This window comes from Oryctolagus cuniculus, chromosome 17 (genome assembly GCF_964237555.1).
Source record: "Oryctolagus cuniculus chromosome 17, mOryCun1.1, whole genome shotgun sequence".
NCBI lineage: Eukaryota > Metazoa > Chordata > Mammalia > Lagomorpha > Leporidae > Oryctolagus > Oryctolagus cuniculus.
In genome coordinates, this window is record NC_091448.1 from 56196538 (window position 1) to 56213022 (window position 16485).

The 16485-nt window shown below is 39.6% G+C and overlaps 1 protein-coding gene across 2 annotated transcripts in view; it reads left to right on the forward strand.

Moving 5' to 3' along the window:
• Positions 1–16485, forward strand: part of MAP2K4 (mitogen-activated protein kinase kinase 4) — a 114331-nt gene that overhangs the window by 69535 nt on the left and 28311 nt on the right. For both annotated transcript variants that reach the window (XM_017348962.3, XM_002718920.5), the window contains 3 exons: positions 7914–8033; positions 11540–11591; positions 14739–14866. In XM_017348962.3, the coding sequence (XP_017204451.1) occupies positions 7914–8033; positions 11540–11591; positions 14739–14866 (300 nt within the window). The remainder of the gene's footprint in view (positions 1–7913; positions 8034–11539; positions 11592–14738; positions 14867–16485) is intronic.

Sequence of the window (16485 nt, forward strand, 5' to 3'; positions counted from 1 at the left end):
AGTCAAACAAGCCTCTGTGGGTCTTAAATTGCTGGGTCCCTGCCAAGCACCTGTTCAGGTGGGGAGCCAGGAACTCTGTGGATACCATGGCTGGACAGATGGTCAGGGCTTAGGGGCTGTTTTCTGCAGACACCCTCATACTGAGAGACCGAAACCTGGCACAGTTGTCTGGTTGGTGGCTCCAACCCTGCTGCCTGGAGGGAATGCGTCTTTCCCAGGAAGGTTACAGATGGGGCCCTCCTGCTGACCTTGGAGTCTGGGCTGGACATAAGGCTATCAAGGAGTCCCCGTGACTTGGGCAACGATGGGGAAGGCAGGGCAGGCACCGTGGGGCTGTGGGCCAGGGGCTCCTTTTATCGTTGAAGCTGAGCACAAGGCTCTGCCATCCTGGACAGAGTCCTGGAGGCCATGTACTCTCACAGTCAGAAGGAGGAAGGCCAGTCTCTGGGCCCATGTGACTGGGGTGCAGCAGCACTTCCTGGGACAGGGTGCCGGGGGGCGGGGCTGACCTTTCAGGTCACAGATTCTAGAGATGCACCTGCCCCTCATAGATGTTATTAACCAGGTTCTGGAAGTTCCTTTGTATTCCTAGTTTGATGAGAAGGTTTGTTTTGTTTTGTTATGTTTGTTTATTTATTTATTTTTAAAAGAGACTAGAGGGAATTAGTCTCTTTTTTAAAATTTATTTGGCAGAGTTATAGTCAGAGAGACAGAGAGAAAGGTCTTCCTACCGTTGGTTCACTCCCCAAATGGCCACAGCGGCTGGAACTGTGCTGATCCGAAGCCAGCAGCCAGGTGCTTCCTCCTGGTCTCCCATGCGGGTGCAGGGGCCTAACCACTTGGGCCATCCTCCACTGCCCTTCAGGCCACAACAGAGAGCTGGACTGAAAGAGGAGCAGTCGAGACTAGAACCGGTGCCCATATGGGATGCCGGCGCTGCAGGCGGAGGATTAACCAAGTGAGCCATGGTGCTGGCCTCCTTTGTTTTGTTTTTAAAATCAGGATAGGGATATCAGATTTTTGTTAAAATCCATTTTCCAAATGTTTTATATTCCTCACAAGGTTTTTTATTTTTTACTTTTCAGTGAATTTTTATCAAAAAAATATTTATTTTGAAATTTGGAGTTACGGCGGGGTAGGGGGGGGAGACATAGAGAAAGTCTGCCATTCACTGATTCACTCTCCAGGTGGCTGCAATGGCTGGGGCTGTTCCAGGATGAAGCCAGGAGCCAGGAGCTTCATTCTGATCTCCCAAGTAGGTGGCAGGGGCCCAGACACTTGGCCCACCTCCCACTGGTTTTCCTAGTCATCAGCTGGCAGCTGGATTTGAAGTGGAGAGCCAGGAATTGGACCAGCACTCACTCATAGGGGATGCTGGCATCACAGGTGGCAGCTTTACCTGCTATGCCACATTGCAGACTCCTACAGTTTTTTTTGTTTTTTTTTTTTTTTTTACATGGATTGGTTTTCAAATGTTAAACCAACCTTGTGTTTCTGGGGGAAGTACACTTGGTAACTTTTATATATCAATTTGCTAAATTGCTAAAATTTAGCTTCTTAACCTTTTTTCTTTTTAAAAATTTTTTTTAATCAGTGCAATGCTAATCTCATCGAAAGAGGAAATTTTTTTTTTGTTTCAAATTTCTGGAAGATTTTGTATGATATTGGTATTAATTCTTCTGTAAATATTTGATGGAATTTACTAGTAAAGCCAACTTGGAGTTTGTGAGAAGATTTTTAACTATAAATTCAATGTCTTTCAAAGAAAGAATTCTATTCAAATTATTTCTTTCTTCAAGTGATCTGTGGTAGTTCGTTTCTTTTTGAGGACATTTGTTCCTTTCATCTAAATTATCAAATTTATTGGAATAGTTATTCATAGTACTCATTTTAAAATTCTTTTAATATCTAGAATGTGTGGTAATATTACCTCTCTTTTACTCCTCTCCTATTCATTCCTGATACTGATAATTTGTCTTTTTTTTTTCTCTGCTAGTCTGCATAGAGGTTTATCAATTTTATTGACTTCACTGAACTCTGTTACATTACTTTTCTATCTTGATTTTTCTGTTTTTATTGGGGGGGTGGGTTTTCATTCTGATTGCTCTTCTAATTATTCTTGTTAACTTTTTTCTAGTTTCTTAAGTTGGTCCTTTTGTAATCTATGCAATATTTCAAATATATGGAAAATTATGGGAGTGTTTACCCTAGTAATTTAGGAACCCATGAAGATGCCTGCATCCCACTTCAGATTATCTAGGTTTAAGAGCTATTTCTGGGCCGGCGCCGCGGCTCACTAGGCTAATCCTCTGCCTTGCGGCACTGGCACACCAGGTTCTAGTCCCGGTCGGGGCGTAGGATTCCCCTCTTCCAGGCCAGCTCTCTGCTGTGGCCAGGGAGTGCAGTGGAGGATGGCCCAAGTGCTTGGGCCCTGCACCCGCATGGGAGACCAGGAGGAAGCACCTGGCTCCTGGCTTCGGATCAGCACGATGCACCGGCCGCAGCGCGCTGGCCGCGGCGGCCATTGGAGGGTGAACCAACGGCAAAGGAAGACCTTTCTCTCTGTCTCTCTCTCTCACTGTCCACTCTGCCTGTCAAAAAAAAAAAAAAAAAAAAAAAAAAAAAAAAAAGCTATTTCTGGCTCCTGAATCCAGGTTCCTGTTAATGCAGATCCTGAGACATAGTGGCAACCTACATGGGAAACCTGAATTGAGTTTCCAGCTCCCAGCTTTGGCCCTAGCCAGGTGGGCTATTGTGGACATTTGGGGATTGAACCAGCAGACAAGAGCACTTTCTATATATCTATCTATATTTCTCCTTATCAAATTAAAATATGGAAGAATAACAGTATAACCAGACCACAGATTTAATATATTAGCGTTTTGACATCATTACTCTGTATCTATATTTAAACAATTTAAATGTGGTTAAATCTCTTCTTACTCTACAGGTGTAAGTAGTACCTTAAATCTAATGTTTCCTTCAGCTCGGTTCTTTGGGTTTTCCATACACATATTTCTCCCCACTTAAAACATAAAATTACTTTATGATTTTCAGAATTTTTATGAATGGAATTATCCTATATGCATTTTCATAGTATGTTTTATTTAATGTGTTTTTAAGATTTGTCCTTGTAAATATACATCTGTAAAATATAGTTTGGGTTAATTTATCCCAAATGCTATGTAGTATTCTAATGTTTAAATGTACTAAATATATGTGTGTGTGTATTTAAAATTTATTTTTATTTATCAGGGAGAGTTACAGAAAAGGGAGATTCAAAGAGGGAGAGACAGAGATCTTCCATTTGCTGGTTCACTCCCCAAATGGCTATAGCAGCCAGGGCTGGGCCAGGCTGAAGCCCGGACCTAGAACTCTATCCAGTCTGGGTGCAGGGGCCTAAGCACTCAGGCTATCTTCTGCTGCTTTCCCAGACACATTAGCAGGGAGCTGCATTGAAGTGGAGCAGCCGGCAGTTGAACTGGTACCCACGTGGGATGCCAGCATTTCAGACTGTGGCTTAACACGTTGTGCCACAATGCAGTCCCCAAATATACCATATATTTTAAACGTAATCCTAATGTAGGTGATTTCTAATTTTATAAATAGTAGAAAAATGAATACTCTTTTGCATGTCTCTTTAACACCTTCAATTAAGTTACAGATTCTTTAGGGTATGTACCTGTAAATGTAGATGGTAGTTTAAGTAATATGACTACCTTCAGTTTGAGTGGATAGTGTCATATTTCTCTCCACAGTGTACTGACATATTTCTATGTAATGAATGACAATGCCTATATCAAGAATTAAATTTAGTTATCAGAAACAGGCTGTTAGTGTTTCCTCTGTGAAGATTACCTCATGGTTGAAGTTGACATGCAGCTTTATACATTAAGGAAGAAAGCAAGGAAGAATGGAAGAGACTGTCCTGGAATCGTTAGCCAATTGTTTTAGATTGATACCTCATTGGCTGCCCTTTCTACATTAGACTGGAAAACATATTTTTAAGCTAGATACATTGTACATTAGAAAGGAGAAATATTTGATAGGCCATAAAGCATTGGCTCTCACAGGTTTTGTTTTTCCTGATCTCTGCTAACATTTGCTGTTATTTAGTGTTTCATTTGGACAGTCAGATGGCTTTAAAATGTATCTCACTTTTCAAATGCATTTCCTTGACTAATGGCAAGGTATAGAAATTCATATGTGTTTTAAACAGGTTTTCCTTTCTATGAATTGCCTATTCATATTCTTTTGCTATTGTATTAAGTATTATCTTTCTAATTAATTTTCCATGGACTTGATTATTCAGAGTAACCTTTTGTTTCTTTACATCCAGATAATTGTTTTTGTCTTATTTTTAACCTTTTGTTCGGAAGTCTTTTATTATACATAAGTATTTATTATAATAGAATTAAATCCAATAGGTTTTATCCTTTGGGGTTTGGTGATATTTATTTTTGGAAAGGAATATTTTCCTACCTTGAAGTCATGAAGAACTCCTATTTACAAAACAAGGTTTAAACTTGCCTTTCAAAAAATCTTTGTGTGTGTTTTGTATTTATATTTGTGAGTTATTTGAGGTGAAAATCTAACTTAACTTTCTTTTCTATATGGAAGTCCAGTGTTCGTGGCAGCATTCACTTATTAACCCATGCTCTTGCTGCTAATTGCTTTACTACCTCTGTCGTACATCAGTTTCTGTGTGTGCATGGACGTTTTGAATCTGCCCCATTGCGGTTCTTGGTCTTTTAATTGTGGTAGCTTTATAAAAGCCCAGTGCGTCAGCCCCTCTTCTTTAAAATTGTCTTGACTATTCTTTGCTCTACTTTTTTATGTAAATTTTAGAATCAGCTTAGCCAGGTCCAGATCCATGAAACTTTTGATTAGAATTTAATTGAATTCTTAGCTTAACGGGAGAATTTGGCATCTTCATGATCTTGAGTCTTCATACTCATAAATATGGGCTGCCATGTCATTGCTTAGGTGTTTGTTATTCCTTTGTTAACATTTGTATTTGTTTTCATAGAGTCTGCTTATTTAGTTAGATATATTCCTAGCTTCCTCTTGGTTTTGTATCTATTATATCAATCTTTTTAAACATTCTATTTTCTAACTGGATATTGTTGGTATATTTGGTATTAGCTTTTCTTGGATCATTGTCTTTAGGCAGTCCAATTTTTTGTCATCCTGTACCTTTCTTTTTAAGTAAATCCACATTCAATATTTTCCTCTCATATTTCAAGCATATGTTCATCTCCATTGCTTGAACATGAAACTAGTGTTGCCATTGCTGCTTTTTATGCAGCCCAGATCATTCCATTTTATGAAAAATACAGTTCACTGCTATTGTCTATTTTCAGTTATGACCAAAAGGAACTGCCAGAGAGATTAAAAAAGTTTATGCTGGGCTGGGGCCAGCGCTGTGGTGCACTAGGTTAATCCTCTGCCTGCGGTGCCAGCATCCCATATGGGCACTGGGTTCTAGTTCCGGTTGCTCCTCTTCCAGTCCAGCTCTCTGCTGCGGCCAGGGAGGGCAGTGGAGGATGGCCCAAGTGCTTGGGCCCCTGCACCCGCATGGGAGACCAGGAGGAAGCACCTGGCTCCTGGCTTCGGATCTGCGCAGCGCCGGCCATAGCAGCCATTTGGGAAGTGAATCAACGGAAGGAACACCTTTCTCTCTGTCTCTCTCTCTCTCACTGTCTGTAACTCTACCTGTCAAGTAAATAAATAAAATATTTTTTAAAAAAAGTTTATGCTGGGGTAAGTGCCTTAGAAACCACAAAGTCTTTCCTATCTGGATCTAATTGCTCCTTTCTATCTCCCCTTCTCACCCCAGATCTCAGTTGACTTCTTAACTTTATTCTTTTTGCTCCTATGTCTTTCTTTTCTGTTAGCTTATTTTTCTATCCATTTTCCCTTCAGTTTTGTAACTGTAGTTGTTGACACCTGCCAGGCATATTATTTTATGCTTGACATTCATTAACTCATTTAACGTTTGTCTCAGGCCATGGAGGAGGCAGAGCAGTCTCATTTCATAGATGAGAAAGCAAAGGAGCCCAAGTTTATAAGTAGGAGAACTTAGATGATAGGTCAGGTCTTTCACATTCTTGATGTCAGTAATCTTTCCATTCTAGTAAATTGTTGAGGTTAAGTTCCTTCCAACTGTTTTTCTAAGTAGGTTATTTAAATGTATTATTATTATTATTTATTTATTTATTTTGACATGCAGAGTGGACAGAGAGAGAGAGAGAGAGACAGAAAGAAAGGTCTTCCTTTGCTGTTGGTTCACCCTCCAATGGCCACCACAGCTGGCATGCTGTGGCCGGCGTGTCGTGCTGATCTGAAGCCAGGAGCCAGGTACTTCTCCTGGTCTCCCATGCGAGTGCAGGGCCCAAGGACCTGGGCCATCCTCCACTGCACTCCCGGGCCATAGTAGAGAGCTGGCCTGGAAGAGGGGCAACTGGGACAGAATCCGGCACCCCGACTGGGACTAGAACCCGGGGTGGTGGCGCCGCAGGTGGAGGATTAGCCTAGTAAGCCGTGGCACTGGCCTAAATGTATTATGTTTTATTGAGATGGTTTCTTATTAAAAAATACAAGCATGTTTTGGGTAGGGGTGTAATTCAGTCTTCTGTGAGAGCTATTGTCCAAGAGCACTCTAAAGAATAAGACGTGGAGAAAGAAGATAGACTTAAAGAAAATGTAAGTGAAAGTTCACCATGTCAGAAATATTTTGTATTTTCCCCCTGTACATACGTATTTATGATCGTTTAATTTATAGACACAGTAAGACATTAACAATAGTCATAAAACATGATAATCATAGTACTCTTGAGGCCGTTATCAAGTTGTTGGAACACAAGTGCTGCAGTCCCACTGCAGTTGATCTGATAACTGAGACAGCTACTAAGTGGCTAACAGCAGCTAGCATAACTATGGCTATGCAGGACAAACAGGGTGATCCCTTTCACGGTGGGGTGCATAAGGTGGCAGGAGATTTCATGATGTGGCATGCATCAGAACAGCATTCAATTTAAAACATACTAATTGTTTATATCTGGAATTTTCTACTTAATATTTTTGTTCTAGGTTGACTGTAGATAACTGAAACCTCAAAGTGAAACTGCAGATAAGGGGAGACTACTCTGAATATTTTCTTTTGTTTTATTGTCAAATGGCTTTCAAACTGGTTTATAACTGTCTATACTGCTGCAACAGTGTTTGAATGATACCATTTATTTATGGCCAGCATCCATTTACATAAGAAATAGTCACTGGGCCCCTGACATGGTAGAAGTTGCATTGCAGTAGGGAAGATCTATGAGAAACATAATAAGTGAGTACATTAGATTCAGGGCTAGAAGAAGGTAGGGCCGCACAGCTTGAGCAGAGGACGGGAGTGCGGGGAGGGTGACTTACACTTTATGTCAGGTAGAGTAGGCCTCATGGAGAGGTGGCATTTGAGCAGAGCCTTGAGGCTTTGGGTTTGCTTTGGGCATTTCTTTCCTGTGTGTTCTTTTAAGAAGTTTGTATAGTCATTCAAGGTTATTGTCATGCATTTTCTGTGTTAGTGAAAAGAAATGATTTTCTACGTACTTCCTAATGTTATTTTCAATTATAGCAAAATAAGAAGTTTTTATAAACTTAGAATTTTTCAGTGTAAGACTATCTGTATCAATACAATTAAGAATGGAGAAAATTGGCTTTAACTACATGGCTTTAACTACTAAACCTGAGTAGAATATTCAGCTTACTACTTTAATAAGGAACTAAAAATTATTACTACTTCAAGATTAAAAATAAAAATGAATAAGATTACTTCTTCTTTAATTGTGTTTCAACAAAGGCAAGGTTTTACTCCCAATATTATATTAAGATATATAAAAATCACAGCTATTTTTATTTTGTAGGGTGACTGTTGGATCTGCATGGAACTCATGTCTACCTCGTTTGATAAGTTTTACAAATATGTATATAGTGTATTAGATGATGTTATTCCAGAAGAAATTTTAGGCAAAATCACTTTAGCAGTAAGTACCTTGTTTTCAAATTGTTCGTTGTAAATATAATTATATAAAGATGCTGCTGGGGTTTTGAATGCACCTTATTATCTGAATGTCCTTCACAGAATTCTACTGACTTTCATGGAAAATCATTTGCGGGACAAGAGACAAAATTACTTCTGAGGGGTAATTAACACAACAGGTCATAAGAATACTTTTCAAAATAAGGTCTGGATAAATACTGACAGTGTTCTTTTCATTCAGATCTCAGTGAACCTTAACAGACTGTGCTGTAAATAAGACTAGAAAGAATAATATTCTCTTCATTTCTCCTTGTTGCATTCACTGTTTTTAGGTAGATTGTATTACCACATGTATTCATAATTAATCCCAGTTGTAGCAGTCTCCTTGGAAGTCTGAGGCAGACTCTTCCCTATGGCCCAAGATTTGGCTTATTCATCCAGACTATTTAACATGTTCACTAGCAGTTACAAAGACCAGTTCTGCTACTGATTTGGCCAAGTTACTCTTACCAGAGTATCATCCAGACAGGAAAGAGGCACTTGGTTGCATGTGTATTTGTAGTTTTGAAAATGAATTTATGATCATTTTCTTTCTTTGAATATTTTAGTTGACAAATATTACAGTTTTTTTCCCAAAAGGAGAAAGTGATTTTTTATTTTAAAGATTAATTAATTAATTAATTGAAAAGCAGAGCATCAGAGAGAGAGGGACAGACAGACCTTCCAATTGCTGAATCACCCCCCAAATGTCCTCAACAGCTAGTGCAGGGCCAGGTGAAGCTAAGAAGCAGGAACTCCATCCTGGTCTCCTATAAGGGTGGCAGGGGCCCAAGTGCTTGGACCATCATCTGTTGCCTTCCCAGATGCATTAGCAGGGAGCTGGATTGGAAGCAGAGTAGCTGGAACTCATACTGGCATTCTGATACGGGCTGCTGGCTTCGCAAGCTACTGTATAACCTGCGGTGCCACAACATTAACCCCCAGTAATTTACTTTTAGTAGTGCAAAATTAGTAAGATTCTTAGAAATCCCTGAGAATCTGAGCTAATGACAAACCCACGTTTGATATGTAAAAATGTAGCACTGGTAAATACATAGACAATTTCTGAATTGTATTTTAATTGTAAGACATGTGTATGTGATTGGATTTTTAAATTGGTTTAAACTGTAGTCTTTATACTTAGGTCTCTTCATATTTTGAGATAGGATGGGTCTTTGGTGCAGCCTTATCATAGAGCCTTTGTTCAGGTCCTGGCTGTCCACCTGATTCCAGCTTCCTGTGAATGCAGACCCAGGGGAGTGGCAGATGACGGCTCAGATAGCTGGCTTCCTGCCACCCATGTGGGAGACAGGTTGGCTTCTGCCTTGGCCTCAGTCAGTCCTGGCTATTGAGCCATTTTGGGAGTGAACCATTGACTGGGAGCTCCCTCTGTTCTCTACTGTCTCTCTCTTTCAGTCTCTCCCTTTAAAAGAAATCAATTAAAAATAATAGTGCATAAGACTTACTCTGCAAGTAACTCTTGGCACCCCACATCTCTGTGCTGGAATGAATGGAAAGGTAGATAATATGTCTGACAAGGTACCATGGCATAGTGAAAAGACCATTTGTGTGGGCATTCTGAATAAAAAAAAAATTAAAGTTACTTTTCCAAATCAGTGATTAAGTTTAAATGTTTCATTAAACAGATTTCATTTTTTTTTTTTAGAAATCTTTTTTTTAGGCTGGCACCGTGGTTCACAAGGCTAATCCTCCGCCTGTGGCGCCGGCACCCTGGGTTCTAGTCCCAGTCGGGGTGCCAGGTTCTGTCCCGGTTGCTCCTCTTCTAGTCCATCTCTCTGCTGTGGTCCGGGAATGCAGTGGAGGATGGCCCAAGTACGTGGGCCCTGCACCTGTATGGGAGACCAGGAGGAAGCATCTGGCTCCTGGCTTCGGATCGGCGCGCCAGCCGTAGCAGCGATTTTGGGGGTGAACCAATGGAAGGAAGACCTTTCTCTCTGTCTGTCTCTCTCACTGTCTATCTCTGCCTGTCAAAAAAAAAAAAAAGAAATCTTTTTTTTTTAAAGGTTTATTTATTTGAAAGTCAGAGTTACACACATAGGAGAGGCAGAGAGAGAGAGGTCTTCCATCCACTGATTCACTCCCCAAATGGCTGCAACGGCCGGAGCTGTACTGATCTGATGCCAGGAGCTTCTTCAGGTTTCCCAAGTGGGTGCAGGGGCCCAAGGACTTGGGCCATTCTGCTTCTATCTCAGGCCATAGCAGAGAGCTGGATCAGAAGTGGAGCAGCTGGGACTCGAACCTGCGCCCATATGGGATGCTGGCACTGCAGGCAGCAGCTTTACCGGTTTCGCTGCAGAGCTAGCCCCTCTTGGAATTTCGTATAAAGGAGTTAGACTAGAAACCATTTTATTATTCAGATGGTAAATGAAATTTTACATTGATCAGGTTAGCCATCTTTCTCCAGTATACCAAACCAATATTAACCTGGAACTTTTTACTATTCATTATAATTACAATGCAATAATGGTTCAAAATATTTGTTGAATATTTATTAAGGTGTTAGAGCATTTAATCTTCATAGCAATCCTCTATGGTCAGTAATATAAGCCAGCTATTACAGATGATAAATATGAGGCAGACAGGTGATGTAATTAATTTGCTTTACAGTTTATACAATTAGAAGTGGTAACTATTTTAAGCCTAGGCGGTCTAATTCTTGACCCCTCATCTTAACCACTGCATAGCAGGATGATCATGAAATTGCAAAAACATAGATAAAATTATTATATTGCAGTATATGTAATATATACACTAAAAATTATTTCTTATATATTTTGCTTGTGTTTCTAGACTTGGTTATCACCTGATAATATTAAGCATAACACTTAAAATTGCTTAGGTTAAGTCTTCTGCTAATTAATAAGCCAGTAAACCCAGAAGCACAGTTGTTGAAACATGACAAGTTTATGTGCTCCACATTCCTGCTGCCTGGCAGCATGATGACAGGAGAACTTGACTTTTCTGTAACACATTGTTGTCCTGTTCTCTTTTCATCTGAGGTTATGGAAATTTTGATTCAAGTCTCTTTTCCCTCCCTTCTTAAGAAACCTATGATTTTCTGATAGTGGGCTATGATCAAACAGAGAAAATTCTGGATAAATTGCCACAGTAGTTGAGAAGAAATACACTTACTTTGCATGTTTCACCCAAGAAGGGTGAAGATTGTGAGGAACTGAGAATTTGGGAAAACTTATTAATTACTATTGACAGTGAGACCAGCCCATTGATCTTTCTTGTACTATCTGTATTCTTGAAAAGAATGTAGAAACAACTAAGTTTGCAGGTCTAAGGTTATCAATCAGCATCTTCTTTTAACATAAAAGTGATGAACTCGATATTGAAGTATTATGAAGGACTGCTGCATGAAATATGTCTGTGATAAACTATTGTGCTGTTTGATGAACAAGAAACAAGTTGTTTATCCCGCCTCCCTTTTTTTTCTCTCTCTAGACTGTGAAAGCACTAAACCACTTAAAAGAAAACTTGAAAATCATTCACAGAGGTGGGTAGACTGTTTTTTGTAGAATAGAAAGTCACTTTTTTCCCTTACTTGGTAAAAAGTAATACTGAAAATTATAGTGCTACTGTATAAGCTTTCTTGACATGTTTGTGTTTAGCAAAAAAATACATATTCTAAAGCTTTATTATTAGTTCTTTTATTTGAGCTGTATCATTTCAGTCTATAAGTATGCTGGCCTTAGAATTTGAAGTAGATTTTGCTGCAGGTTGTTTTTGCTTGTAGTTGAAAATAATGATTCACCTGGCTGATAATTAATGTTTCTTTGCATAGAAGTGAGGTCCTCTGGTGGTCCTGTGAACATCCAACAACAATCTGAGGGGTAGGACCCTGAGCATTTCAAAGGGATGTTACTCTCTCTATCAAGCGTTTCTTCTTCACTTTAGAGAGTCTTTCTGTAGATTAAGAAAGGTCTGTTTATTAGTATTGTAAAGTGAAATTTCTCTGTTATTTATGATAACAGCAATCTTGGCCTTATTAGACCCAGATTCAAATTTAAACATAGTAGAAGACGTAGTGATATAGTGGAAGACGAAACTTAAAAAAGCAGTAACCCCATGGGAATCCTGAATTTAATTTGGCAAATAGATTAAATTCTTTCTCTGTTTATTACTATGCAAGACGTAGAAGCAGCACACAGAGTCACTGCCCTCAGTCAGTTTGTAATGGACAAACCTAAGCTAATACCTGGCAGGATGTGAGTCAGCAAGACAGTTAAAGGATGAATGCAAGAGCAAATTCAGAGAAATGGGACATTTTTAGTTCTAGGAAATAACATTTATGGTGGTTTGAGAAACTAGTAATTGGGCATTTATTTATGTGCTTTTACTTTGAGGTTGATGCTGGACCACAGAAATTTGTTAACCCTGAACATCAGAATATTTTGTTTAATTTTGCCTGTTTCAGAGCTTGTAATAAATAATAGTAAACAGCCCTCTTATTTTGTCTTTTGATCTAAAATCATGTAGCATCAGGCACCCAAATAAAATTATTTGTTCATGTTGTAGTTCATCTTGTTCTTGTTTTGATTTATTCCCTCCTAAACAGCTAAAGAGTTGTTCTGTAATTATGAGAGAACCACCTGTAGCACATTTGACAAAATTGAATGATCTTAGCAAAGCACTGAGACATTGCCTAGAGAGTAGCTGAATGAAATAACTCGTCTCCAAATGTAGCTTTGGTTTTCCTCTTGATAAATAAAATGATGAGTTCCTAGATTTTTTTTTTTTTTTAATCAATTAGGGTCGGTTAGCTTTTTTGCTGTAGTGAGAATACTGTTGATCCCAAATAGCAGAAAATCCTAACTGGCTTAAACTTAAGGAAGTTTATTTGTCTTTCATAAGTCTAAAGATAGGGTTGCTGGAAGGGCACTATGATTAGGGATCTAATGCCCTCCTTCATGTGTTGACTCCATCCTGAGGGTAGTCAGGACGGCAGCCGTTCCCTTTGTCATATCTAGCCATGACATGTGACAACCTCCTGACAAAGAGGATGTCTTTCTGTGTGGGCTGTCTTAGGAGCATGGGAATTTTTCCTACTTAGATCTAATGTTTTTTTCTTGTCTCATTCACCAGAATTGCCTCATGCCCTTGTAGTTACTCTCAGGGAACACGAGACTATCCTGACAAGTCTTAACACATGGAGAAGCCAGGTCTTGGATGTGTGATAGAGCCATGCAGAGGACACAGATACTTCAGCCAGCTTCAGGTTCCACTGGAAAGGATTGATGGTTAGGTTTGGTAGGCGGGCTGTTGTGTCAGTGATGGTAACAGTTCTTTTCTGGACTTTGTTTTTGTGAGTCACCTTGTGAGTTATACTCTGTATCCTTAGTTTATGTTCACTGAGCCTTGACAATGACAATGACAATGACAATGAAATGGGTAGAAGGATTGAAAATAGGGATAGAGGATTTTTGAAGAAGGGGAGAAAATTGACCAGTCAGCTGGCACATAGTATAATGAGTTGTCAGTGAGGACGGCATTTGACTTTTTCCAGTTTCATAGAGAGCACACATACTCTGGGAATCTGTTTCTCAAGGACAAGTCCAAGAAAAGATTGGTTGGAAGAAAAAGGATGACACAATACAAAATATAAAAGAATTTCCTTGTGAGAAATAATTAAGTAGCTGCACTGATTGTTATGAATAATGTTTAGATACTGCACTAAGTGTTTCAGTTTCTACACCCGTATGAACTAGGAATTATTTCCATTTTGTAGATGATGAAATCATGGTTGCTAAGAGGAGTTCAGGAGCTTGCTCAGATCACATTGTAAATTTCACACTCAGATATTGAACCTTAACATCTCTGATCCCAAAGCTCATGGTCTTTTAGATGTACTGTATGAGATACTTTCCTAAGTTAGATAAGGCTCCTCCACTTTAATGGAATTGTGGATTTATAATTTGTAAATTCATGTTAGTTGTATAGCTTTTGACGTTTCTTATAAATTAACTTAGTGTGTACTGTGACAGGATAAATCCATTCCTATAGATTGAGCATGCCTGATCTAGAAATCTGAAATGCTCTAAATTTTGAAACTAAAAGTTTCTTTAACTGGTGAAGTAAGCCAGTATTCCAAACTGAAAAAAAAAAAACACTTTTTGTGCCACACGTTTCAGATCAGTGATACTCAGCCTATATTTTGATTGTTATATAATGATTTTTGAACCAAGTAAATGAATATAAGCCTCTTTATAAAACAAAGAAAATATTTTAGATTGCCTGATTTTATTGTGAAATATTTTTGATATTTGGTTTTTAAGCACTGGCATGCAGAAATTCTTTTTCTAACTTCCATTAGAGAAAAACCATAGTTTTATTTATTTATGCTTTACAAATTTGAAGATGGTAAGATAAAAAATCAACCTCCATTCATATTTTGTAGATTTTAAAGATGTTGCTAGTGAAATGACTTTTGCTATGCACAATACTAGTCATTAAAGATCTACTTACAACATGAATAATGATGGCATGTGATAAATGGAGATAATTTGCTTCTCCTTATATTTCTGAATTTAAAAGACTTGACCGCTATATGGTCTAGGTTTTTTAATATTTTTGCTTAAAGTACTTTAGAATCTTGCTCATTTGATTGATTATTAGTACACTGAATGACATCTACCTCTTGCAGATATCAAACCTTCCAATATTCTTCTGGACAGAAGTGGAAATATTAAACTCTGTGACTTTGGCATCAGTGGACAGCTTGTGGACTCCATTGCCAAGACAAGAGACGCTGGGTGTAGGCCTTACATGGCAGTAAGTGTGAAGTCCAAGCCTTCTTTTGATAGTCATTGCAGGAGAGCTGGTTTCCTTTGGTGCTGTACATCTGAGGAATCAACCTACTGCTGATCATGCAGGCTGGAATGTTTTCCTTTCACCTAAAGCCCAAGCTCTGGTTCTAGCTTTTCTGTGAAACGTAGCTGTTATTCCAGTGAACTCTATTCATGGTATCACTCAGTTTCTCTTACGTGGTGTTTGTGATGTTCATTGATTCTTTTCCCTTACTATATTCAAATTAGCTATCAACCAGATGATAAACTCAGAAGACGTCTTTGTGTTTCTAGTACCATATATGCTATCTTGACTGCAGTAATCAGTACATGTCGAGGATGTGTTCTGGACTCCTAAGGGATGCAATTGCTAGTGAGAAAAGAGTGGGAAGACTTGTTTCTAACAGAATGTGGAATGTCCCAGAGAGTCTGATGTTTTTTGAATATTGTTCATCCTTTCCTCAGAAGTGGACTAAGCACACTGACAAAGGCAAGGGCAGGACCCTTAAGTATTTCACCATCAGAAGCCTTGTTCGCCTTGGGAAGACAGGTGTACACCCTCCTTCCACAAATACTAAACTTGTCTTCTGCCTGAGTATTTACATACATAGAATCTGAATTTTGGAATTTAGTGTCTGTATTATATTTTATTTTTAAAAATGTTTATTCTTATCTACATGAAAGAGAGTTTTTCTTTTAAGATTTATTTATTTGCAATGCAGAGTTACAGAGAGAGGGAGAGACAGATCTTCCATCCGCTGGTTTTATTTATTTGAAAGGCAGAGCTAGAAAGAGGCAGAGGCAGAGAGAGAGAGGTCTTCCATCTGCTGGTTCACTCTCCAGATAGCCACGATGATGGAGCTGTGCCAATCCGAAGCCAGGATCCAGGAGCTTCTTCCCAGTCTCCCATGCAGGTACATGGGCCTAAAGACTTGGGCCATCTTCTGCTGCTTTCCCAGGCCATAGCAGAGAGCGGGATTGGAAGTGGAGCAGGTGGGACTTGAACCAGCACCCATGTGGGATGCCAGCACTGCAGGTGTCGGCTTTACCTACTACATCACAGCGCCAGCCCCAAGCTTCTTCCAAGTCTTCCACATGGGTGGCAGGGGCCCAAACACTTGAGCCATCCTCTGTTGCTTTCCCAGGCGCATTAGCAGGGAGCTGGACTGGAAATGGAGCAGCTGAGACTCAAACCGGTGCCCAAATGGGATGCTGGCATCACAGATGGTGGCTTTACCTGCTCTGCCACAGGGCCAGCCCTAAGAGATCTTCCTTTCATTGATTCACTCCCCCAAATTCCCACAGCAGTTAGTTCTGGTCCAGGCCAAAGTCCTGAGCCCAGAATTGCATACTGGGCTCCCATGGGGGTGGCAGGAACTCAAGTCCTTGGGCCGTCATCTCTTGTGTCCCAGGTGCACTAGCAGGAAGCTGGATTGATATTGGAAAGTAACTAAGCTTTGAACCTGATGTTCTGATGTGGGCTCCAGGTGTCCCAGGCTGTGGCATAACCCAGTGCACCATAGTGTTTATATTTTAAACATTTCTCCTATGTGGGTATCTTCCTTTGATGTGGCTATGGTATCTTGGGGACCAGCACTTTATTCT